The 27634-nt window shown below is 40.5% G+C and overlaps 1 protein-coding gene across 1 annotated transcript in view; it reads left to right on the top strand.

Moving 5' to 3' along the window:
* The window catches only part of LOC145502476 (uncharacterized), a 51456-nt gene that overhangs the window by 22768 nt on the left and 1054 nt on the right, over positions 1-27634 (top strand). The window contains 32 exon segments of the mRNA XM_081481799.1: positions 769-966; positions 1331-1513; positions 1854-2102; positions 2719-2913; positions 3483-3674; positions 4356-4400; positions 4403-4555; positions 5064-5312; positions 6488-6686; positions 6932-7110; positions 7373-7561; positions 7819-8070; positions 8864-9055; positions 9684-9881; positions 10351-10599; positions 10916-11161; positions 11598-11786; positions 12467-12703; positions 13625-13693; positions 14258-14326; positions 14974-15207; positions 15565-15726; positions 16347-16508; positions 17009-17170; positions 17554-19091; positions 21783-22644; positions 22914-23546; positions 24051-24296; positions 24752-24943; positions 25722-26162; positions 26864-27028; positions 27454-27565. Of these exon segments, the coding sequence (XP_081337925.1) occupies positions 769-966; positions 1331-1513; positions 1854-2102; positions 2719-2913; positions 3483-3674; positions 4356-4400; positions 4403-4555; positions 5064-5312; positions 6488-6686; positions 6932-7110; positions 7373-7561; positions 7819-8070; positions 8864-9055; positions 9684-9881; positions 10351-10599; positions 10916-11161; positions 11598-11786; positions 12467-12703; positions 13625-13693; positions 14258-14326; positions 14974-15207; positions 15565-15726; positions 16347-16508; positions 17009-17170; positions 17554-19091; positions 21783-22644; positions 22914-23546; positions 24051-24296; positions 24752-24943; positions 25722-26162; positions 26864-27028; positions 27454-27565 (8641 nt within the window).

Raw genomic sequence — 27634 nt, 5'->3', positions numbered from 1 at the left:
ATAAGGCTGGTTTTTACTAGCGGTATTGCCCAAGTTTCCCATCGCACCGGAATTCATTCTGGTTTCTGTAGCATAAAGTGCCTTAGACTATTTTTGCTGTTAATGCGGACACCCCGGGATATCAAACTCGCCAGTACCCGTTTGTACACCTGGGTGGAAGGAGACACTGTGAGAGTAACGTGTCTTGCCCAACTCAATGTTCACTGTCTCTGAACCCCCCTTCGTGGGGAGGGTACTCTCAGAAAAAATGAGTGGCGGTGTGCTGCCCCGTTCCTAAAACCTTTACCCACTATTGATGACCAAACTCTGCTATTTTACCTATCCAATTTATGACCTGACCAAAAATTCGATACCCTATTTATGACCTGACTCTTTAATCAATACCCTGTTTCAAAACCTACCTTATCACTAGTTACCTAGTTCGACCGACGTTAAAATGCGTCGTGAGGGACTTTTGTTGATGGCCTTATCGATGACGATGAAAAAGTAACTTCTTCTAAAAAAACATACCCAGTTCAAGACCAGAGTGCAAAAACCATGCAAACCCTATCTATGACCAAAATGGCCAAAATCGATTCCCCATTTATGACCAAACGGCTTAAAAACGATCCCCTTTGGGGTCGCACATACATATACAGTCTATATAAGGAAGTTCTCCCCCCCCCCCCCCACCCCCCACCCAGCTGCGACATGTCTTTCTGCGATTTAAAAAGAAAAGATCTTTTTCCGCACGTGAAAACAATGAAGTGATATTTTTCCACTTTTTAGGAATCACTTGTGACACAAGCGACTGGCCGCCTCCAAGTAATGGACAGATATCCTCACCTTGTAACAGTCATTCACAGGTGCACTCTCGCACTTATTGCACGGTCACTTGTAATCATGGCTTTAAACTAAGCGGATCTTCAGGCTCTGTTTGCGGTAGTGATGGAGAATGGGCTCCTAGGACGACCGCAAACTGCCAAGGTAGTAAGAAAATCCAAGCAACTGAAATTTTAGGCGCCGGTTCTTGTCAAACCGGCAAAAATACAACTGGACTTAAGATCAACCGGACCTAAGATCAATAAGTAAAAACTTCGCGACAATTCATATCACTCTTCTATCCTTTCTAGATTAAAAATTAGCCAATAACTGACGGACACACAAGCACATAACATGTGAAATATTTTTAGTTTCATATTTGTTGTTAAAATATCATAAAGCGTTGTAAAAAGACTAACAACACCAAAAGTTTGTGATTAGGATTCTCTTTTAGTGAACATTTCATAAGCAAATAAAGTAAACTACGATTTTCTAATATTGTAGTGCTCACTGGTGGTTCTTATTTCAGTTCACGAGTGCCAAGCCTTAAGTGCCCCGGACAATGGCCAAATCAGTCCTGATATTTGTAAAACAAAACCTCTCCATGGTCAAGTATGTTCTTACGGATGTAGCCCAGGCTACGCACGCATTGGGACTAGTTCAAGCACTTGTGACAATGGTTACTGGACGCAAGGTGGATTTTACTGCCAAGGTAAATCTTTAAATAGCTCAGCTTTGATAACTGTAAACTGCCAGCATGCAGCATGTGGTGTAGCATAAAACACACCAGAAGATGAAAGGAAGTGCATTTAGAGCGATTATAGCGAGGACACTAAGACTTGAATCCTACATTGCTTCAAATTAAAGGGAACTGACTTACCGACCAATACTGACGACTGACTGACTGCATTGCTGACTGATTTGACTGCCTGACTGCCAGACTGACTGACTGACTGACTGTCTCACTAATTGTCTCCTGCCCGACTAGCAAGGTCAATGGCTGCATGTCAAGCAACATGCAAATAATTCAGTCGTTGCTTTTCTGTTTGAAGACAACGAAGCACCCTCGTTTGGTGAAACCTGTCCATCTGCACAAAGTGTTTTCGCGGATGAAGGGAAAACCTCAGCCACAGTAATCTGGGGAACTATTACAGCCACAGATAACGATCAGTCTAATGTTACTGTGTCTCCTGAAGTGACGTCACCACACGTCTTTTCTGAGGGAAGTCATACCGTGGTCTACACTGCTACAGATCCATCAGGAAACACGAAACTCTGCTACTTCCATGTAACTGTTCAAGGTTAGGGAAAAAAAATACATCGGCGCTAAATATGTCGTTACGTGAAAGAAAAATGCAATCAATCAACAAAGTCAGATTAGCTGCGTCGGAGAGCTTAAGCTCTCGTTGTTCCCAACGTATTCCAAAAAAAAAAAAAAGAAAAGATGTTCCGTTTTTTAAAATTTATAGTTGAAAATATCTTTAAAGTAGAATTAACTGAAAACAGAATAGGAAAAGATTGGATAACCCTGTCTATTAAAACGCGTGGGTGAGCCATTCTGGTCTAAAGATGACATCACAACGGGTTCTGCCTCTATATAACAAGTGCATTAAAATTAAAAACAAAGTATAATGATAAAAACAGCAACAACAAAACGTTTGTTGCTTTCTTTTTCGTTTCTTTTTATTTTTTTATTTTTTTGTTGTTGTTGTTTGTTTGTTTGTTTTTTTTCGTTTAGTTTTGTTTTTTGTTTTGTTTGTTTGTGTTTTTTGGGGGAGCGGAAGGAGGGATGGGGGTGGGGGAGCCTAACCAGCACTACCAACAGAGTTTACAAGGTATCAGTCGTTTTCATTAATTAACGTATTGTTAACGTTCAAACCAGGACGGTTAGTTCACCTGGCAACATTTCCTTTCTAGTTCTTCGATGTCCTGTGCTGTTTGCACCAGCAAACGGCAGACTGGAGAATGCGGCCTGTGGAAATGTCTATGGACGTTTCTGCCGCTTAGCGTGTTACAAGGGGTATGAATTGAGGGGATCTATTGAGAGAAAGTGCGACAGGATAGCAGGTACAAATGTGGTACAATGGACAGGAAATACAACTTTTTGTGAGGGTAAGTTACTATGGGCATGTCTTGTCGATTCCGTCATAGTGGCCCGTGAAAGTTCCAGTTTGAATCTCAACATTTTCATCTGTAAATCCTTATTTGAACTTTCGTTGATGCGATGACCTGTGCAACAAAAATATCTGCAGGTTAACGAAAACTCAGCAAATTGTAAAGAATTCAAACGAGTATAGTAAATAATGTGGACCGTTCTGTTAGGATGCATCGTATGGTCAGCCTTTTTTACTTAAAACACAAATGAAAAGCTGTTAAGCCCAACTTTCAGATTTTTCGCAGCTCTCGACGTTTATCTGCTGTTTCTGTAGCATAAAGCGTATCCTCACCAGCCCCCTCCCACCCCCCCCCCCCTCGAACCCACTCTCAAGCTTCTGTGAGGTAGCTACAACAATTAATCGGTATCGGTTGATATTCCAGGGTAGATTCACTAAACTTCACACCACCAGGCCTTCACAAAGCCTTTTTTTTTTTATTAGCTGTCTTAATCTTATTTTGTTTTGTTTTTTTTTTGTTTTGGTGGTTTTGGTGCTTCTTTCAATTATATGATATTTTTGTCTCAGCTGTTCAATGTCCACCTCTGAATACTTCCGACCACGCCATTCAGTCCGGGTACGGCTGCAGTGGACCAAGCTCTAGCTACAGCACATTCTGCTTTTTCAGTTGCATGTTGGGATACGAGGTTGTAGGGGGATCACAGAAAAGAACTTGTTTGGAAACTGGACAGTGGAGTGGGACCGAACTTCAGTGCCAAGGTAGGTGGAATGATTTCTGTTTGTAAGAAATGCGATTGCTTTCTGTTAACTATTTACACATAAGTCTTTACCAAATACAGTTCAACCTCTCTAATACGGACACCGTAGGGACAGAGCGAAGTTTCTGTAGTAGAGAGGTGTCCGTTTTAAAAGGCCACTATGATGACTTCACTTTTAAGTCTCCACTGACAGTTTAGAGTGTCAAGTAACTAAAATCAGGCCCAAAAGTGACATGTTCTGGTTCTGGTATCGCTGAATGAGAAAGTGTCAATGTTTGTGTAACCGCCGACAGGAAATGGTACACACCGCAAATTATTGACACCTAGTCCTCCACCTGTATGAATTTGTTTCGTAGGACCAAGATTTAGTGTCCGTTGTCCGTTTTAGAGAGGGTCCGAATTATAGAAGTTGTTTTTAGAGGAAATGTACCAGAATTTTGTCGGTAAATAGGAAACGGTCCGTATCAGAGAGGTGTCCGTATGGAGAGGTTCGATTGTACCAAATGAACCGTTTATGAATCTTAAGTTTAACGGCCCGGTGGCAGATCCAGACCTTGAGCTAAGGCGGGGGTGAGGGCGGTTTTGTTTTGCTTACCATGTCGGCTTTCCTACCTTCTGTGATTTTTTCTTTGTTTAGGTTTCATTATAACTGACATATAAGTACTCTTTTCTTGACTGTCAGCAATCACCTGTCCTCCAATTACCATTTCATCGGAAGGACTAGACATCACCCCTCATTCTGTACCAATGGAAGTGCTGTCATTCATTATGCAACGGATTGCCGATTCACGTGTAAGAGCGGATATCAACACCATGGGCCTGGTCTGAAGACTTGCAACCAGCAGAAGACCTGGTCTCCATTGGGAAATCCGTGGTGCAAAGGTGAGTTAGCAACTTCGAAAGTTCTTTTAGGACATGGTAACAACTATTACACGGACAAATAAGAAAAAATGCTTTTCACGCTTCATATGTGCCTTATATTGAAGATTGAAGAAATATGATTTGACAAGCAGGGTTTAAAGCAAATGACGTTTGAATTAAAGAGTGAACATTGAAGAAATGACCTTGAAAGTTCTTTTCCAGGGAATTAAAAAAAAAAAATGAAAATAAGATTTTTTGGTTTCAACGAAAAGAAAACAACAACAACGACAACAACGACAACAACAACTGTAGATGTTGTTGTAAAGGTAAGTAAGTAAAGTAATTCCTCATTTAACATCCTTATTTTTTGTTCCTGTTCTTTGTTATAATGATTAGGGCTTTGCCACTCTTATTGTTATCACAATTATGATGAAAAGTGCTTAAAGGCCAGTTGTCAATGCGCATGTATGACAAGTTTGTGGAATTTCTTATTTTTGTTGGTAAAACCCAATATTCTTTTCGTTTATAGATGTCTCAGCACCAGTATTCTCAAACTGTCCATCAGATATTGTAGCCAACGCTGACAGAGGTACAACGTCGACACAGGTCACGTGGTCTCATCCTACAGCTGCAAACAAATCTGGTTTCATTTCCAACATAACACACTATGGGAAACAGCCTGGGGACACATTCCCCGCTGGAGAACATAACATCCGGTACTTGGCCTCAGACAAAACGGGGAACATTGCCGAATGCAAATTTAAAGTTTTTGTTTTAGGTAACTGCCTAGAGATGGTAGCTGACATACTTTTGGATAATCTTTAGGCGCTTTCTAGTCGACCAAAAATTCCAGTCTGAAAGTCCCGAAAATTCGAATGGCGAATTGGACAGCATTTTCGGAATTTCCCGGTTAACCGGACAACCTCACGAGGGACAATCAAATTTTCCTCGTGTAATTGTCGAGTTTTCGATTGAATTCTTTGTATTTCGGAAATGTAACAAATTTCAAATTTTCCAAAAACGTCTGCGGGAAATTTCCGTACCACTCATCCACATTTCCAAAGTTCTGCCATGCTTAGTGATAGAAAAACGCTCTTTATTTACCATATTTACTTTGCTAGCAAGAGCGCTTCTGATCGAACGTCAAAAATATCAGCTCTAAATACTGAAAGGGCATGGTAACTTTAATTAACGATGGTATCCCAAAAAAATTTGAGTTCGAATTGAAAAAAAAAATGTAATTTTGTTTCAAATAGGCTTCAAATGTCCAAATTTTACAAAAGACGTATGGGGTACCACTAAGATTTTTCTTTTTTTTTTTGCCTTTGATTTTATCATATGCCATGCAATCACTCATTTTATACCAAGCAAAACATGAAAACCATTCGTATCGTTATTATTCGTCCCCGGAAAGGGAGTGTATTCTACAAACTTTTATAGCGGGAGGCTTCGACCCGAGGGTCAATCCCTTACCTTTTTGTATACCATTTTGAGAGAAAAGGTACTCCTCTCGTATACCTTTAACTGAAAAAAGTTGTCCCGTCACATACTTTCATAACCAGCCCGTATTATAAATAAATAGCCAAAAAAAAAAAAAAAAAAAACCCTTTTGCCATTTTCATGTAGTGCTTAACAGTAACATGTAGTCATACAGCCATAAGGTGTGTCTGTATGTACGAAATATCCTAATTAAAGTATGACAGATTTCCTTAGCCTTTCATATACTTCAGCTTGTTAAAACCTTACCCTTTTATATACCTGAAGCCTGAAAAGGTACCCTTTCGGGCCGAGCCTCCCCGTATAGGCCTTTACAGGGAGTACACCCCCCCCCCTCCCCCCGGGCTCGTTCGGCAATTTCTATTTTAATGAGCTTAATTATAAATATCCTGAAATATGTCTAGACACTAGAAAGAAGTATCGTTCTGAAACTCGAATTTGGTTACCTCCTGCTAGTTGTGCGATGCCTGCCTAGATTGTATGCTCCAGCTGGAGGTTCCTTACAGTGTACCAAAGACAATCAGTATGGATCAGAATGTTCCTTCGCTTGCCAGAATGGCCACACCATGAGTGGCTCTGACCGCAGGGTCTGCGAGAAAGATCTGGTTACTTCGTTGGGTGTCTGGACGGGAAATGAGACAAAATGTGAACGTATGTAAAATAGGATTAGAGTTGGTGTCAGAACCCACACTTTCGTGAACTTGTTTAAGCAACCATCACCATAACACAATGTTTTATCGCCTTTTGAGGGTTGCCAAAATAATAAGCAAAGCTTACACAAACACATTTCTGACTACATTTTGGTAAAAGCAAATGCTTCATTGAGAGTTTTACGAGTTGATCTTGCGCTCCCACTCCACCAAAACTTCTATCACAAAGTATAATACGTCTTTCCTATAGTGGCCTCATCCCCCCTCCACACAGCATACAGTCTGGTTGCGGAGGTGGTTCCCTGTACAACGTGTTTGGTGACAAATGCCTTTTATACTGTGCCCGTGGCTACCACCGGGTTAACGGCTCGACTGAGAGGGTCTGTCAAGCAAATGGCACATGGTCTGGTGAAGAACCTTACTGTCAAGGTAAGTGCATTCATGTCACTGTGTAAACGGGTATTCTCTTCCTAGGAGGTATTTTTGGTCTTGGCGCTGACGGTCCAAAACGATCACAAATGTATAAAATGGGAAAACCGTATTGAACCTTAAAAACCTTTTCTCCTAAGTGACATCATGTTGTGAGTCTACTGCACACTGAAATTGGTTTATAAGGTTAATGTTGATGAGAGGAAATACCGAAAACTTTCACTGAGTATAAATTATTTTTGCTCGTTCTTCTTTTCTCTAGTTGTCCATTGTAAGTCCCTTCAAGCTCCAACGGATGGCCAGGTGACACCAAGCTCTTGCAGAATGTCTCCTGAATACGACACTACATGTCACTTTTCTTGTCCCCAAGGCTACAGGCTAAATGGATGGCCAATTGTGGTATGCCTTAGAGACGGTCAATGGTCACGAAACACCACTACGTTTTGCAGAGGTTGGTTTGCAATAACAATAACAATAACAATGACAATGACAATGACAACGACAACCACAACGACGTCCATAACGATAACGATAACGATAACGATAACGATTACGATAACGATAACGATAACGATAACAATAAATGGAGGTAGTGAAAAGTTGAATGACCCAGGGATTTACCCAACACTTGAATTTCGGAGTAGAGGGAAATTTTTAATCGGCTTCGTAGTGAAATTTCCCTAATTATTTTCATGTGTTATTACACAGACGTGGAAAGACCTTCGTTTGGTGTTACTTGCCCTAGTGACATCAAGCGCTACGCAGACATAGCGAAAAACTATACCACAATAAACTGGTCTCCCGTGGTTGCCACTGATAACTCTGGCGTGGTAGTCAATGTGACCAATCATGGTGTGCTGACCGGGAACAGGTTCCACGAGGGACGACATGAGGTCATTTACAACGCAAGTGACGCAGCAGGGAATTACAAAATCTGCAAATTTCACGTCACAGTCGAGAGTAAGCTTTTTAGAATTGATACTGAGTTACGATAGATCAGTCCTCCTGTAAAGCAAGTTGGTATTGCTTCCTATTAACCAAGCCTTGAAACAACACATAATAGCTACATTCGTACGAAAGACCTTTTGCAATCTTTTTCCATGCATGTAGATAGCATTTCGATAGCTATCAAAATTGAGCATTATTTTGTCGACGTCTCTTCTTTTGCAGCTTAATGGGAAGGTAGTTAGCTAGCTAGCTAGATAGGTATGATAAACTGTATACGAGCTAAGTGGCTCATCAGGCCGCAGCTTATCCTGGTTTTGGTAGCATGAAGAGTTTATTTGAGTTGTATTTCTACTCCCCGCTGGATGGGATGCCAGTCCATCGCAGGGTTGATTTGAATATATTGTTCTCCTGTGTAGGCGACGAGTCGAAACAGTGTGCCGGTCAATATTGTACCACAAGGGTATTTACAGACTTAAGCATTATGTGGTCCCTTTTCCTTCTTTCTTTTCCTTTTTTCATATATTTTTTATTTTTTTATTTTTTCATTTTTTTTTTAATTAGAAAGAATCGTTTTATGTGTGATTGTTGAGAACGAAGTAATAAATCCGCGGTTAAACTCAACGTTTGACTTTATTTTGACTAGGTAAAACCTCCATGGCGAATACTCGACTTACACTCTCAAAAACCGCGTGGAACTACGTAAAAGTACTTGACATTTGATCCCTGTCACTCATTTCTAAATAAGGTACATGTAACACAATGTCACGCTCTCCTGAACAGAGATGTTTTATGTTTTGTTCTACAGTTTTACGATACCAAACATTGTTTCCTCCACCAAACGGCTTTCTAGTAGAAGGCTGTGACAACAGCTACGGCTCCACATGTCGAATGAGCTGTGACGATGGATATAACTTGCTGGGCTCCGAGATCCTCATCTGCCTTCACAAACCTGGCCACATTACAGGGTACTGGAACGAATCGATTCCGACCTGTGAAAGTGAGCGACAAATAGTTTGTAACCTTTATACCCTCCTTTTTGGCATCAAACTTTACTCTGGTATTCACAGACCTATTTAGATCGGTACTGTGAAGGAGCTATGTCACAGATTTTCATATCTAAGAAACAATAGTCTAAACAGATATAATCATGTTATTTATAACTTCCCCATGCAAAGCTATCCTTTTTGCTTCTTAGTTTATTACCTTCCCGATGATGAGTTACCATTTCCTGAAACAGTTTTCTAGCCTTTTTTGATTAAAAGATGACTTTATATGTTGCAAAATAATACCGAGATAACTCACAGTGAAACAGCACCTTTAAGCATGTGAAGTGATAAAAATCTAATTTTGGTGACAGTACCAATAACGAGGTGACGAGAGTAAAGAAAACCATCAACTAAGTGATATTGTCAAGATTTACCATCGAATGGCAATAGAAAGTATTAACGGTTTTAACTTGGAAATGAAATAAAAAGGCTAATGAGTCCATTGGATTGAGCATTTCAGAGTTTCCGCATAAACTGTTGTCATTCGAGAAACATCATTAACATCAGTGCGGTTGTAGGTATAACACAAGACATAGACACAATTGTTTATTTAATTCTTATTTACTAATTTTCTTTCAGTACGTTCCTGTCCTTCTCTAAGTGCGCCTCAGTATGGTTTCATTTACCCACACATGTGTACGTTTTCCCCAGTCAGCGGAACTGTCTGCTATTTTGAATGCAGACATGGTTTCCTTGGAAACGGTGGAACTACCGAGATTCTTTGTGGGAATGATGGAAACTGGAACAAAAATGAATCTTCAATTTTGCAATGCCTTGGTAACCGCTTTGTAAATTATCATATATATTGTTCCGAATATGTGTTACAGTGTATATCACCTGAGGTAATAAATTAGACAGTATCACTTTCAATCTTGCGTATCGTTTGTAACTGCATATAAGTGGGGACTGGTCATTCTTTTTCGCTTGGTTGTAAAAACATGTTATTTCCGTCCATTGTGTCCTCTACCATAAGCTTCGGTGAAAAGTTAGTACGATGACTACGTGGCCAGATGTTGACATTTGTTATGGATGTGTGGGACGTCTAAAGCATTTGTTTATTATAACAAATATTTAGCGATACTTTCCATCGGTAAAGTGACATTTAAATCAAATTATTTCTATATTATTTAAACTGCCGGGCTACGATGATCTGTCAAGGAAGAGGGCGCGTCTTTTCCGATCTCATATATCATAATGTGCTTTTGTATTGATTGCTTTTGTATTGACTGCTTTTGTATTCTCATAGATCTTACCCCACCAGTGTTCATCAGTTGTCCTTCAGATATTCGCGCAAGCATCAATATAAATTCTACAGCATTGGTTAATTGGACCGAGCCTGTCGCTCTGGACAACAGCGATCTGGCACCACAAGTAACCGTTTTTCCAGCAGGAATCAGCCCACCACACAACTTTAACAAAACTACTCTTGTTGTCTACACTGCAAGAGATTCAAGTGGGAAAGAGGAAGAGTGCTCGTTTAAAGTGGTGTTGGAAGGTGAGTCCAAAATGGATGGTGCCAAGTTAAATTATGCCAAATTGATTTTCGAACTGTTGCTTGTCGTGGTGACATTATGCCTTACTCTCCGTCTGAGTTAAAGGATGGAAAATTGTAGTCCTGCACTCGGTCCCCTGCCAGTAATCTCACCTGGGCCTAGGAGTGAAGACCGATGACTCTCTCCTCCTTCTCCACTGTCACTGTGTGGTGTCAGAATTATCGCGAAAATGGCTGGTAGAGCTATGTCCATGTAATAGCATTTGCTATGAAGATAGAGTCTTTTCTTCACACGACTCCTTATGTATTTTCATCGCAGATAATGAAGGCCCCCAGGTTGTATATTGTCCCCCAGACCAGGAAATTACTGCTACGCAGATGACAACAATAGTGACGTGGAACGAACCTCAGTTTAAAGACAACAGCGATAGTCCATTGGTAATCACATGCAGTCATCAAAGCGGGACTGAGTTTTACTGGGGGACATGGAATGTACATTGTACAGCCTACGATGACAATCCAGATAACGACCCAGCTGTTTGCCAGTTTACAATCACGGTTAAGCGTAAGTAACAAGTAGACAAACATAACAGCTTATAGACCTAACTTTCACAAATTAATTAGAAAAAGAAAACATCTGAAACTTGTCTAAACGTTCCGTGCCACATGCAAGTACCGCTCAGTAGCTTAAACTAGCCAAAATCTTTGCTTTTAAAGTTAAGCTCGACTTCCTGTTTGTCGCGTACTGTTTTACTCCCTTTATGTACTAATACTTGATAAATTACGGTGTCCTCGTCGGAATTCTATCAATTTACACCCTAATTGCCTGTATCAGTGCTATGCACAATACATTTTCCTGATGGCGACATTGTGATGAACGAAACGATTATCAACGGTTCTCTCTCTTTTTGTAACAAAACTAACAATTAATGTCGAAAAGTACTCTTGAGAGCAACTCGTCAAAACGAATGTTAAATTCGTAATTTTCGTTACTCGTACAGCGACAGAGTGCAGTGACCTGCCTCCTCCTAAAGAAGGCGCAAAGGCTTGTGACGATTGGATGTTTGGATCGTTCTGTTCCCCTTTTTGTAACAACAAGTCAGACTTTGCTCAGCCTTTGCTTTCGCCTATGTGGGTTTGTGGAGCATCAGGAACTTGGAACCCAACCAATCGTTTTCCAGACTGCACAAGTGAGTAAATAATTGTTTGCATTTTTCCTTTTGCACTACCATTCCTCGACTTCTTTTCGCGATCGCTTATCTTTAACTAGGGGGCATTTTAATGTGACAACAAACTGTCAACTGTGATAACTGCTTTGACATGCAAGTGTACCCAAAATTTTCTGATATAATTGTTTTCCTCCTTTGCTAGTTGCTATTTTGATATTCTTTTTGTCGCTAACTTTACGTTGTTGGTACATTCTTTCATCGTTATTTTTTTTTATTTTTTTAATTTTTTTACCGTTTTGGAATCATGTATTGATTATTGTTATTTGCTAATGACATAACAATGTAGTGTTATCCAAGATGAGGGATCAAATTAGTGATGTCTTCTATTAAAGCAAAATTAAATCTCAACGTGGAGGGTTTCCACGGGCCCGAAGTTCGTGGTTCTACTTGAGTTTACACGCTTATGCTATGAATCCTTTACCATGGTCTACAAAAGTGCATAAAGTGAAAAAACTAACTGCTGTCAATATTTTATCATGCAAATTTTGTTGATTTCAGATCTCAGCTGCTATCAGTTCAAATAAAACGTGATATGTTCAACTGACAATCACAAATTTTACCTATACCCTGCCATCAGTTTAAGTAAACCTCTTAAAATGTAAGGAAGAACCAATTCGTTTTGTCCATCAACCCTTTTGTAGAAGTATACCACCCCAACGATGTCAGGATGGCAATTGATTTGCACTACTACTATGGTGACTGTGCCACACCAGAAGCCCAGGCGCAAATAAAGCAGAACTTCATCCAACTGTTAAACGAGTTTTTCTTCAAAGAGGTCTGTCAGGATCCAGCACTTAAAGACAAGTGCAAGGCAGAAAATGTGAAAGTCACATGCTCTGCGGTAGATTTTGTTATTAACAGGAGAAAACGTTCAGCAGGTATGACAGCATTTGACAAAACTCATATTTAAGAAACCAGGGCCGGGTTGTTCGAAAGCCGGTTAACGCTAATCCAGGATTAAAAGTTAACCGAAGTAACAATTTTTCTTCTTCAGAAATGTTTTTCACTGCTTATTTTGTGTGTGTGTGTGTAGTTTGAAATTACTCAAGCTCAATACTGAAGGACAAACAATATAAACAGAAAACCTCACCGAAAATGTACAAAAATGAAATCAAAATTCTCGCTAATCCTGAGTTAGCTTAATCAGGCTTTGAACAACCCGGCCCAGAAAAAAAGAAAAAATCATCGGGTGGAATAGTGGAAATGCTGTAGGAACACGAGCCTTAGACAAGTGTTTCCATGTTCTACCGAGTGAGAGAAGTGCAGCTTTGAGCGCAAGCTTTCTCACAGGATATTTTCAATTAGATCTTAAGGTTGCACTTTGTAAATTTGGAAGTGTTGAATACTTTAATTGCCTTTCGAAAAATGGTTTATTTACAAAATTGTTTACGGGCAGACGGGCAGACGGGCAGACGGACAGACGGACAGACGGACAGACGGACAGACGGACAGACGGACAGACGGACAGACGGACAGACAGACAGGTGGATAAACATATAGATGGACAGCTGAACAGATGGACAGTCGAACAGACAGACAGACAGACAGACTGACGAACAGAGGGACAGACAGACGGACAGATGGATAGACGAAAAGACGGACAGACGTACAGCTACTTTGTTTGGACGCTTCTAGTCTTACAGCCTTGTACACTTACACTCAAAGTTGCACAACCCACTGTTGTTAACTAAAAATGCAATCCAGGGTCCACCTTCAGTATAACTACCAATAGCACATAAGTCGTCTAATTTCAATTCCCCAAAATTGTAATCTCCATGTTCACGCCATTTATTTTCCAGACGATGTCAGTCGCCACACCCAAACTCAACGATCAATTCCAAGAGCCACTTATTTTCTGGATATCGTTGGTAGGTTGATGATGCTATGTGTAGCTTTCATCGCAAGTGCTCTCCTCTAAATCATAGTTACACCCTCTCCCAAAACAACAACAACAACAACAATCCTAACTTGGGCGCTGCTCACTTCAAGACCAACTTCTTTTATTGCACTAGTATGGAAAGGAAATATACTTCTGACTGGAAAAACCACGGATGCGAAGAAATTAACCGTGCACGCATCAAAAACGCCAAAAGCTAACTGAAATTGGGATGTGGAACAACAGCTGGGTGAAAAATCTGTCCGTACGTCCACTTGCTCCCAAGAGAACTGAGTGACTGAGAGACTCACAGACCGACGGACGGAGTAACCGCCCGACTGACGGACTGACGGACTGGCAGACAACCACTTTGTCAGACCACTCATGATCTTACATTCTCGTATACTTACACTGGCAATTGTACAGAAAAACTAAGAGTGTTATCCAGGGTCTATCGTCAGATTAATTAACATTACAACATAAGCCCGAATTTTCATTCTGTTTACGCTTATTTTGTTTATCTATTTATTTATTTTTTTATTTATTTATTTTCCAGGCGACGTCGGTCATCACAGCCGAACTCGACGATCAATTCCACGAACCACAATTACTCTAGATGTAATTGGTAGGTTAATAATATTATCTTAATTGTTAGCACTTTGGAACAATGTAAAATCTAAAAATACCTAAGGGGCTGTTTGTGTAGCCTATAGTCAAGAGTTTAACTCCACAACTGGCAGTATAACAGGTGAAAAAAAAAAAATTGCCCCAAAACCATAGTAACAAAGTCCACTTTTTGAGGCACCCTGCTAAAGTGTTTCACCGACTTTTCCTTCACTTTGCAGCAGTTTAATGCTAAAAAGTCAAATATATTTTTTTTACTAGTCATAGTGTTATAACAAAAAATAAAGCCACAGAAAATTGACAACTTCAAAGCAGCAACCCATAACTCCGATTTCCGTAGCATGAATTGAATACAACTATCTGTATGCTAGTCTGCTTGGTTGTCATAAAGCATCCGGTTGTCCTTAACCACCCTTACCTAAATTACACGCTTGAGCAGAGCAAAGAACTGTGAGAAAAAGAGGACATTTCTTGCCTAATAGTCACGCTAAAATCCTTTCTCCCCATATTAACCATAAAGCAACGACATGGGAAACGGGATACGAAGTCAAGACTCCAAATGATCAATGCGACAACTTAGCCTATTATTATCGAGTCTCCGTGAAATAATAATATTTTTTTTTCTGTCTTTTTGTTCAACTCTTGTAGTGGACCTTGATGGTATTGAAGCAAATGACACCAAAGAAGGCGAGATAACGATTGGCGAGGAAGGCATGAAAATTGCAAAAGACATCAGTAGCCGGATAAAAGCTGCAGTTGACAACGGCAATCTCAGTCTGACCATCAATGGCACTAAGTTCGAAGCTGATAAAGATTCATTCAACATCTCAGAGCCTAAAGAATTTTGTACAAAGGGACAAACATTTAAAGAAGGATATTGCCGTGAGCATATTTCCTAAAATTAACATTCATTATTAATTTAATCGCAGTTTCGAGCCAAAAGACTCGGGAATAAAAAAAAATCCTATGAACAAATGCCTCATTTGAAAGTGGGCTGCAGGATAAAGTTTTAGGTTTTAGTTTTTTAGATTTAAGGTTTAGCCTTTAGCCATTTCTCATGAAGTACCTGAAACGTTTCCTGCTAGTTAATTACGCATAAAGCAGAGCCAGAGCCATTTTCCCTCAAATTCTCTCAGTTATAACTGCAAAGACCTTATTAGTTTACCGCTGAGGTGAGTTGAATTTGCATGTTTTACGTTCATAGAAACTTAACTGCATCTTTGTCTCTGTGATCTACAGTAAACTGCACACTGGGGACTTACTTAAACAGTGCTACCGGAAAGTGCGAGGACTGTCCTATCGGATCATACCAAGAGCTCAGTGCACAGGAGGAGTGTTTGATGTGTCCACCGGGTGCTTCAACAACTGAATCCAGAACAGAGAATAGCTCCAACTGCTTAGGTAACAGACCCCTTTAATAAGACTGACGAGACATAAGTTTCTCTTTGAGCCATTGACACTAGCAGAATTCTGTCTTGGATTTACTGTAACTACTTATTTAGTATTCTAAAACGGATGAACAACCTATAAACCTTGGCTACATAGCTATAGCAAAGCAAACATAAAACAAATTGCCCAAAAACTGAGACACATTTCGTTTAGATAACATTCTTCTAATTTTGAAAATCGTAACTTGTGTGCCCTCTCCTTGTTATCATTTTTTTTTCCACCGAATGTACAAGCCCCATGTTTGAAAGAGGAAGAGGGCGAGATAAAAGTGAACGGTTTTCCTTTTAAATAGAGGCACCCCTAAAGGAAAAAGAGAAAGGCTAGCTTTTTTTAAAAATTTTTTTGTAGGGTCCGGGACGAGGGGGGTTGGGGTGGGAGGGGGGGGGGGGGGGAGGAGGAGGGGACTGTAGGTAGGGTGTCCAAAAACTTTCTCGAGAAATGGGAGCTTCTGTAATCACGTTACTCTTAAGCCCTTGAGATACGATTTAATTTATATCGTGGTGGAATGATGGGCACAACCTCTACAATTAAACATTAATGGTAGCCCTTTTGACTGTTTGTTTTCATGGAAGCTCTCTGCAAACGTGGCTCTTACTCACCCACCGGAATGGAGCCTTGTTTTCTTTGCGAAAAGGGTCATTATCAAACCATGGAGGGCCAAAGCTCATGCTTAGAATGCAGTCGGAACAAGACAACTTCCGCCAAGGGATCCAACAGCTCTATGCAATGTGGAGGTATGTATTTAAAAGACATTCCACGTGTGTGATGCATCAGGTATTACTCCCAAAGAGGCGCAGAACTCTGATGTCTAGCTAAGTGAACTTTAGATAAGGACGTTCTAGTTCTTTTTTGTAGCATGCAACATTACCTTGTTTTCATTTGCACGACATGGACACAGTGTCGTCCTTTAACAGGGAATCTTAAAGCCTGTTGGCTACTATCAAGTTGTTAGGGCAAGCTGAGAAAAAATGCCTGTGACGAGCCGGAAACATACCTAGTAACTTCATGCAAAAGAAACCCAAGTTGAGGACAGCCTACAGCCACCTCCTTTAAACCAAAGCATTTTGCTAGCAGTGCATCTAGTTTTCATAGATATAGTGTAACTGTCGAGAGCGATGAGACTATTCATAAATTTAAATTACGGTTTTGCATAATTTTGTTTCCAATTTATTTGAAAATCTTCACTCGTATGGCTTACATCTTACATGTTGTTTTGATTAATTATTTTTCACAGCACCGTGCGCGGCTGGATCTTTTTCTTCAACCGGACTGGCTCCATGTTCTTTGTGCGATCGACGCTCTTTTCAGCCACGTAATGAGAGTACTGTGTGTTATTCATGCCCGGGAACAACTATAACACTAAAACCCGGATCAAAGAACCCAGAAGATTGCATAGGTTAGTGGTCTTACTGAGAAATTGCCAGCTACATGTACCCTTTGTATGCATGATATGAAATTCGTTGAGGAACTTTACGGCATAAAACTAATTTAATTGCACTGAGACCTCATAATAGGAACAGAAAAGACAAACCCGTCCTAAAAGATCCAGAATCAAATCAAAACTAATGCTTTTGAAGCGTGATCAGTTGTCAACCTGGTGTTAATCAAGTGTCCCTAAGCGCCCTTCACTCATTTCAACTGGACTGTGTGGGTTTTTTTTTTTTTTCTTTCTTTTTTTGCTATTTTTTTGTTCGTTTGTTTTATTTTTATTTGTTTGCCCCACTTAAGCAAAACTGGAAACTGACACTATTTTTTTTCCTGGACTTTCATTTGCTCCAGAAATTGACGAGTGCGATTCCAACCCTTGCATCAACAACTCCACGTGCACCGACCTCATCGGCGATTTCCTGTGCTCCTGTCAATCTGGTTACACTGGGAAACAGTGTGATTCTGATATTGATGATTGTACAGATCAGCCATGCTTTAACAGTGGCACATGTCAAGACCTGCTCAACAACTACACCTGCTCCTGTGCACAAGGTTTCCGAGGCTTCAACTGCGAGGAGGATATAGATGAGTGTGTTTCATGGCCGTGTGCTAACAATGCCTCGTGCGAAAATCTCCCTGGTGGTTACCAGTGCCAGTGTGAACCTGGTTACACGGGAAGTCTGTGTGATACGGAAATTGATGAATGTCTGTTATCTCCGTGTCAAAATGGAGCTACTTGCAGGGACAAAATAAACAACTACGAGTGTCTCTGTCCAGTGGGATTCCAAGGCAACGACCGCGAAGAAAATATCGATGACTGCGCGAGTGACCCCTGTCAGAACGGGGCCAACTGCCGTGATAAAATTGACAGTTACCAATGCATTTGTCTTGCAGGTTTTAACGGATCCCATTGTGAGCACAATATTGACGAATGCGCTGGCGCAGATTGCGAAAACAACGGTACATGTTTGGATCAAGTTAATGGGTTTTATTGTATCTGCGAGTCTGGATTCTCCGGGTCAGCCTGCGAGTTCAACATCGATGAATGTATTTCCAACCCATGTCAAAATCAAGCCAGCTGCGTGGATATGGTTAATGGCTATCGCTGTGACTGTCGCGATGGCTTTGATGGACTGCACTGTGAAAACAACATAGATGACTGTGCATCGAGTCCTTGCTCAAACAATGGGTCGTGTCACGACGGGGTGAACAACTTTACCTGCGTGTGCCCGCAGGGTGTCACTGGTAAACTCTGCGATGTGGACATCGACTACTGCGCCTCGATGCCTTGCTTGAACAATGGAACATGCTCTGATGGCATTACTTCCTTCACTTGCCAGTGTCCAGATGGTTTTAAAGGAAATCAGTGTCAGATCAATATTGACGACTGTAAAAATATCACTTGCTTAAACAATGGCACTTGCATTGACGGCATAGATGAGTATAAGTGCACTTGTGTTGACGGGTTTGCAGGTATCAGCTGCGAAATAAACATAGACGACTGTGGGCAGAATCCATGTATAAACGATGGAACTTGTGATGATCTGATAAATGACTATCGTTGTACCTGCAAGAAGGGTTATACAGGAAAAAACTGTAGCACTGACATCGATGAGTGTTCCAGCTCTCCATGCTACAATAATGCTACTTGTATCGACAAAGTGGACAGCTACACTTGTTCCTGTGTTGATGGATTTAGCGGACCACACTGTGAAGTTGACATCGATGACTGTGTGGTAAATTCTTGTGGTAATGGATCCACGTGTAGGGACGGAATAAACAGCTACACTTGCGACTGTGCGCCAGGATTTCTGGGCGATGATTGTGCAGTGGAAATTGATGAGTGCGCGTCTTTCCCTTGTTTCTATGGTGGGACATGCCATGATCAGGTAATTAACCAGTGTTGAGCAGCATGCAGCTCTCATTTGCACGTCACGACACCTTTCAGCTTTGGTCCTCGTCTGACAAAAAAATATATTTTAACTTTGCAAAAAGGAAGGTGTGATACCGTACTCTTATCTTTTTCTCAGCTCGTGAGCGGGTGGAATTCAATAAATCCTGCAATCTGATTGGTTCCTGTAGCGGGCGGAATAAATCTCATTTGGACCACCACAGCGGGCGGAATCCGTCCTATTGTTCTATTTTCGTGAGGGAATTAGCGGTAATCGTCAATCTTTCGCCCATTTTACACTTCCATAGACGATTAATCAACGCCAGTTTATCTCTATTCGCCTTTAAATTGCAAGGAAAGTCACCGTAACTAAATTCAATTGAATTTTTTGAAGTTGTGCGAGTTTGTTTGGCTGTTTGTAGTTCGGCGCTGTAATGGCGCGTAATCTTGCTGTGAATATCTCTCTATACAATTTTAAGTAAAAAATGAATCAATTTCAGTTCAGTTTACAGGGCTCAAAATATTTTTCGGACCGTGGCCGGTCATGTTGACCGGCCAAAGTAATTTTAGCTTGGTCACGTCTCGTTTCTGATCGGTCAAGATATTAACAAAAAAATTAAATAATGTTGACCTAATTAAACCCACAGATATAATTTGTTTCTTCCAGTCGTTGCTGGATCGTTTAAAGATTGGCCTACTACAAGTAAAAGCTTAAAACTAACCAAAGATAGCTTGGCAGGGCTCAGCAGCTCAACGAAGTGGCACGCTCTCTGTGGAATTCTTGCCACCTGCCAAAGAAAAATTATTGAACGGATGCACATAAGATGAAACTTCGAATTTTTCGATCGGTATATTGAATTCCATGAGCTGCTGTTTTGATGTTCCACAAAGTATTTATGTCCGTCAAAACCTAAGTGAAACCAAACATGCATCAGCAGATTCTAATTTTGGGCTTCAGAAATAACTGAGTAAAGAAATATAGCCGAAGAAGAAATTCCTGTTTCCTTGATTCTCATCCGTGCAAACCCACAACAAATCATCGCGTTACTACGAATACGGCTACAGTTGCACAACAAGTGTTGGGAGGTTTCTTAATGATGTGACTAAAATTAAGTTCTAAAGTGTAAACCATAAAAATCTAAACTCTGTTGTAGTCATATTAGAGAGAGGTTTTGTTCACGAAAAACTAATGACTATCATTCGGTAGATTTTACCAAGCAACGAGTTGAGAGTGTCTCAAATTTCATTCGCGAACAAAAATAACTTTACAGATACTAATATAAAGGCCTTCGGCTTTTTTGTTGGCACATAACTTCGTCGGTTTTGTAACAGTGACTTCAATCGGTTGGTTCTAAGTTAGATACTGGTTTCGTGCTCAATGTTACATTGTACGGCTTGATGGAAACGAAGCAGACTGCAAATAAGTGTTTTGATGTCCCGGAGTCCCATAGTGTCTAAGCTGGAAACAACTTGACAATCAAGCGAAAAGTCTTGTTTTGGCGTCTTGTTCGTCGATTTTTGTGCAGAGAAAGTGAAAGAAACGACAAATATCTTGACATCTGTAGAGCGATACCTTTGAAATGCATGTGTATACGCCAACAAAGAGAGGTTCCCTGTGACAAAAGTGTCACAGTTAGGCAAATCGAAAATCGAAAAGCTGAATCTGATCGGATTCTTTGTCTACGGAAAATTTTTGCTGTTCGAAAGGCTAAATAGTTTTGAATTCTGAATTGAAAACCTCTACCGTCCTAAAAGGTGAAAATGTTTTTCGAATGGATTGCGGTAGTTGTTCGAACGGCTGAATATTTTTCTGAACGGATAACACCAGCCGTTCGAATGGCATTCCTATCGATCTAGAACGCATAACAAACAGTAAGCGATCGATTTTTAGCCGTTGAACAGATACCCATTGATGTATGTTTTCGTGTGAGAGGCCAAAATAAAAAAAGAGACTAACAATCTAAGATTTACAGTTGGGGATTTGATTTTTCATTCAAGAATGAACAACGTGACCGTCTCAACATGACTGGTGAGTGAAGTTTTTGGCCGGTCAAGTCACCATTCTGGCCGGACATTGTCCGTTGACCGGCCGTTACATGGAGATAAACTTTACTTCCTTGATCGTTGCTGTATTTGAGAGAATTTCTGTGGAATACACTTAACGAATTTACTCGCTCTCTGCTACTCAATTTACCGTGACGGTAGAAAAGTCTGATTTCGAGTGATTCGCAACGACTGAGGAAAGTGTTTTGAAGTACAATTTCAAACTTTGCAAGAAATTTCAAACCAGAAAAACGATTTTGGCTGGAATTTTAAAGTTCGGGCTCGAAAATGTTGCCCTCAGCTGCGGCCTCGGGCAGCATTTTTAAGACCTCGGTCACAGTTTTTCACTATACGGCCCTCCCAGCCGACCAATACCATATAATTCTTTTTTTAATAGTTTCATTTAGCTTTAAGGTATTATGTTTAACGCAGTTCAAACGGTTTCTTTAAAACACATACAGAGTGATTAAACCTGTTCTGAAATAAGCGAATTATCGTCCTAATTTGTATTCCTATCTCCCAAGCTCAACCGTTAGAGTGCGTGACCTGTATCCAGGCGTGCGTAAGTTCGAATCCCATCAGGTCCCCCATGTTTTCGCTGTCCAAGACTGATTTCATCTGAATTGTCATCATTGTTATTCCGCAGATTAATGGCTTCGTTTGTGTCTGCCCCGATGGATTTACAGGTTTGCAGTGCCAAGAAAACATTGACGACTGCAAATCCAATCCGTGTGAAAATGATGGCGTGTGCTCAGATCTGGTTTCAAATTACACCTGTTCTTGTCAGCTGGGTTTCAACGGCTATAACTGTGAAAACCGTATTGACTACTGCAGAACAGCCAACTGCAGCCAGCATGGCATCTGTGTTAACTCTCGCACTGATTTTCACTGCAACTGCAGAAGTGGATACTTCGGTAAATACTGCGAGCTTGAAATAGACGAGTGTTCGGCAAGGCCTTGTTTCAACAACGCAACTTGCCATGATGCCGTCAATAATTTTACTTGCTCCTGCGCTGACGGGTATACAGGCAGGTTATGCGAGAACAATATTGACGACTGTGTTAATAATAGCTGCCAGAACAATGCTACTTGCGTCGACCATACTCTAGGTTACTCCTGTCGGTGCTCGGAAGGCTACAATGGAACATACTGTGAAATGGAGATCGACGAATGTGCATCAAACCCCTGCGATAACAATGGATCTTGCGTCGATCTGACACCGGGATATAAATGCAGTTGCCCAGATCAGTTTATTGGTGTAGACTGCGAAAACCCTAAAGACTTCTGCCTGTCAACACCTTGCCAAAATGGAGGAACGTGCAACTCTGATAACTCTACATGGAGCTTCACTTGTTCGTGCAAACCTGGCTTCACTGGAGCCACATGTGAAGAAAACATTGATGACTGTGTCTCGGGTCCTTGCATGCCAAACTCTTATTGCCAGGATCTGGAGAATGATTACAGTTGTGAGTGCTACCCTTCATACTCTGGAGACTCCTGCAACATATGTAAGTAGCAAAGTATTTTTTTAATGCAATTGTTTGATCCGCTTATAAAGCGTAGGGATGCAATTATATTAGCAATATCCTATGCCGTATATTATGCGTTTCTGGTGAAAACAAACTGTTACAATGTGTAATTCGTACATATATGACTCCATTTAGCAGTGCACCTTAGATTTTCGGAAGGACAAGGAAGTAATTTTCCCACAGTTTCCATGTAGTTAGCAACCCAGAGAGAAATAACCGTTTTATCGATATTGATTATTGTGTTCCAGTTCTTGGCAGCAATTTCGATCTTATCTTTAAACGCAAGACCGCAGACGACATGGTGTTACTATCAGACGGCAAAAGTATTCCAAACATGAGATATTTCACCATCGCTATGTTTGTGCGAGCAAATTCTACATACAAGTCAGGCACACTGTTTAGCTATAGCGTTGCTGGGCAACCAGACTCAGATGACATCATTGTACTCTCCTTTACTGAGTCTCAAGTTCATCTGGAGATTAAAGATGAAGTAGTTAGAGCCAATTACAAGTTAGCAGATGATCACTGGCATTATTTGGGGGTTGTGTGGAACGGCCTCACTGGAAATGTTTCCGTGTACATTGACAGAGAGGAAATAGAGAAAGTGAGTAATGTCAAAATCGGAGAAACTATCACAGGAGGTGGATGGATTGTCCTCGGTCAGCGTTATCTCGCAGAAGAACAGACGACATCCCTTTCGACAGCATTCCGTGGCACGTTACATCAAGTGAGCGTTTGGGATATTCCAGCAACTGCCAACCACATGTGGAACGCGGCCCAGAACTGCACTTGGCCCATTCCGGGAAATGTGCGATCATGGAGCAGCTTTCTGCCAGGAATCAAAGGACAAGTGGAAAAGAGATTCATGACGCAATGCAAAGGTATTTGCTAAGTCAAGGAATTGTAACGTCTACTTGAGGACTGATGATTTTAACGCAAGTTCATCAGAATTAAAGGAATTCCAAATATGCAGAAAAAATTAATTACGACAGTCTGCTTGATAGAAACTTAATCAAAATTCAATAAAGTCACTGCATAGAAGTTTCATGTTGCACGGTTTGTTTTGCCGTGCAAATAACCATCGCCACTGAGAAGCTTTTCCTTGATAAATCTCTTCATTATGCTGTACAAGGCAATTTCAACTTCCAGCCCGAAGATGAAACCCCGTGCGCGAAACTTAAAATGACGGCTACTCAGCAAACACTCTCCGCAAGACGGCTTTAACTTTTTAGTAAAAGAAAGCTGCTGATCTGATCGGAAGTCATTTCACAGTGATTTGCTCCGGTACTGACCGCTTTTTAAAATGTCGCAAAACTTTATCATTATAATAATGAGATTGTTTTCCAATTTTGTACTTTGTAACAAGCCTCTTTCCTTTTTTAAAGCTGCAGCTTTGGACATGTGCACAACTAACTGCTCGCACTTCCTTCACTGCGAGTCTCGCCAGGGACTTTATCAATGCAAATGCCAAGCCGGATTCTCAGGTCCTCACTGTGACATCAATATCGACGAGTGCAGCTCAAATCCCTGTATTAATGGGAAGTGTGTAGATGGTGTCAACCGATATGACTGCGAGTGCAACAAAGGTTATTGGGGAACCAACTGTGAGAAGGAGATCATCAACGAAAAAGGTTGAAGGGTCATAAAGCTATAAGTTTTTGAGCATTAATTCACTATAACACTAATAAGAAGAATACCGCGAATTGCGTTTTTTGTTTTGTATATGTTACGAAAATAGCAACACAATTAACACAACATTAGGGACCGTAAGAGCGTCTAGAAATGTTTGGTGGTATTGCACAACTCAGTTCTTGAGATCAATACTCTATATTGGCGACCAGAATATGTTTTCGATACCATGACATTATTGTGTCAAACCAAAAAAAAAGCCTAACTAAGCATATAGTCCTAATTTAGACTTTAAAGTGATGTAAGCTAACACAGCTGTTGTAATACCTTCGGTTTCGGAATTTGCCTGGAAACTGAAAATATGTTCTTTTATGTGTTAAATGTTCTCTGTTACATATTGCACATCAAGACTGAAAAAAGCTGACGTCGGTGTTTATAATTTTTTTCACCTCAACAGAGTGTCCCGAATTAAATAAGCCCAGGAATGGAGATATATCTTGTCGAAAGGTTTCTGGTAAACTGCTGTGTACCTTGTCCTGCGACGAAGGCTACTCGTTCAATGCCGAGGCGGTGACTGTGTATGGATGTGGTCCTGATACAAACTGGCAATGGAATGACATGGAAGAGCTAATATTACCAAAGTGTTCAAGTATGTAGGAAGTTCTAAATTCGCAGTGAAAAGGATAGTTTCCTTTCCCGCTCAAAAGGTGTCCAGGTTGTGCCAGAAATATTCTTTACTTATAAGAAATATTCTTTACTTGAAAGCCGAACAATAAACAAGCCTCTCGCCAGTTTACTTTCGCCTGTATTTTAAAACCATCCTCGGAATAGTGCTTCTATGCGCAACCGGAGGGGGTGCATTTCGTGCCTTCTTACACTCTGTTGTTTTTTGCCATTGATCGCTATACTTACATGTATACTACTTGTTGATAAAAAAAAAATATTGCGAAAAAAAAAAAGTTCCATGAAAATATTGCGACAAAAGCCTCGAATTCGTACAATTAAGCCTTATTCTCCGAGAAAGTTCAAAACGAGGCGTGGCCATGGGGCAAAACTCTTGACATGGCATGATTGTTTTCCTGTAAATCAAATGAATTCATTTTGCCGGATTAAGACTGGCTTCCTATATATCGAATGAATGGCTTGTCAATTGGGCCAATATATAAGTTTGATTACTTATGATATTAGCAGTAAGAACTTTGTCTCTTATGTCTCATTATCTTCTCAATGTTAGAAACCTTGACCGCACCATTAATTAAATTGTTTTCATATAATAAATGACAAGCCTATTGTTTTTACTCGGTAGGCGACGCACTGAAAGTGTGTCATTTTTTGGATCTAACCAACCTAATGGATTCCATTCTCTAAGCAATTCACTCCTCGGAGTATTTGATTCTTATGTTACTCTTCTTTTCTCTTCCTTACAGGCAAGGTTGCCCCTGAGGAGATAGAACATCGCTTCTCGATTAAATTTCCAGGTATGCAATGCAACATCATCCAAAGTCGCGAAAAGCTGCATTCAGCAGTGGAGAGGGAAATACAAGCCACGCTTTCCACAGTGCAAGGATGGAAACTGAAAGACGTGGAAACTCCCGAATGCGAGGCGTCAGCCGATGAAAGGAAGAGAAGAGCAGTGGATCTTCCGTTGAAAGTTCTCTTCTCGCTGGTCGTAAACTCGTCAGGAGATGATGTCGAAGAGAAGAGTGAAGCAGTCTTATTTCAGATGCAATACGCTGTTGCCACAGGACAATTTCAGATAAGTTTGAGTGGAATGAAGAGTACGGCGAATAAATCGTCATTGCAGCATCTCTTCACCAATGTCACTTGTGCTGCTGGATTCCTTATGAGTGGCGATCGAAAGGGATGTGGTAGGCATTGTCTAATTTAAAATTTCGATTCCGATTATGCTAGAGCAATCGTACGACTGATTATTTTCAGCAGTTGGAGAGGAAGAGATTTCATTGTAACGATGAAATTAAAAACTCGGTTTACTTGGATTTTCAGCCCCAGATTCAAAGACCCGACACTGCTAAGCACTCTCCAAACAGTCACTTCCCTTAACGCAGAGTTTCAAAAAGCAAATCGGTAAAACTATTTCAAAAGCGTCCATCTGTGCGGTCAATATTAAAGATATGGACCGCTTGTCATGATTGAATGAATGAATGAAAACTTTAGTAACGTGTCAGTGTATTTAGCTATAGATTAGTTAATTGCGGACATCTAACTAAAGTCGAAAGCTAATAACTAGTTTACAAGAATTAATAAATAAATGTTGAAGTTGACAAATAAATATTTACAGCATAATAATAAATACTATAGAATCATATAAAATCATTCTGTTGACAATTTACTTAGTTTGCCGCAACTTCTATTGTTGTCAACGAGGTCTGAAAAGTCAATTTATTAACGTCCGTTACCATCCAGTTTATCGGTATAAGGATATATGGTAGACGCACCTGGAAATTATCCCGAAGTTGGGCGTCGGGGTGGGCGTCAGGGAGGGAGGGAAAGGCACTACTCTTGGACCTCGTTTGTGCTGTATATTAACACTTATTTTGTCATACGTCAGTGGCTTGTCCCGTTGGAACATCGTACGATCCAAAGAGTTTGAAGTGTGCACTGTGTGGTAAAGGTTCTTACCAAGACAATGAAGGACAGACCAGTTGTATAGAATGCAATGAAGGGAAGACGACCGATAGCTTGGGAGCCGCTTCCAGTGAGGAATGTGTCAAAGGTTAGTGCTTGTACATATCGCAACCATGATATATAGCAGAACGTGTTGAGAAAAAAAGGAATGGAAAGGAAAGGTCTTAAAAATCAAGAGCTGAATAGAGGCAAAAACGGAAAAAAAGGGCTAACATTTAGGAGGATTGAAAAATATTTATCAAAGTGCCTCCTGAAAGATCTGTGACTTGGTCCGTTTAAAGGAGCTTTGACGCGATGTTTTTGGTCATCTTCGTGATTTACAGGAATTTAAAACAAAGAAACCCCAGAGAAATCATGATAAGCCGAATGAATGCGTGGTGGCAACCGAGAAAGATAAACTATAAGTTAAACAATAAGTAGAAGTGATTTCCGTGACGTAGCTCCGTTAAGATTACGAGCAATGGCTTAGGTATGACGAATTTTTTTTTTTTTTTTTTTTTGTTTCACCAACAGGTGTTTTGTCCGACAAAGTCCCGTCAGAAGGAAAGGATATCACTGTCTATATTGCAGTATCTTTGGTCGCAGTGATTGCAATAATGATAGGCATTTTTGTTGTTTACTGCAGGTATGTATAAATCTTCATAAAATTATGAATAAAGAAGAATTTACTTCATCGAAATTGACAATATTGTGT

The sequence above is a fragment of the Orbicella franksi genome, chromosome 11, assembly GCF_964199315.1.
Source record: "Orbicella franksi chromosome 11, jaOrbFran1.1, whole genome shotgun sequence".
Lineage (NCBI taxonomy): Eukaryota > Metazoa > Cnidaria > Anthozoa > Scleractinia > Merulinidae > Orbicella > Orbicella franksi.
This window is presented reverse-complemented; position numbering and strand designations above follow the sequence as displayed.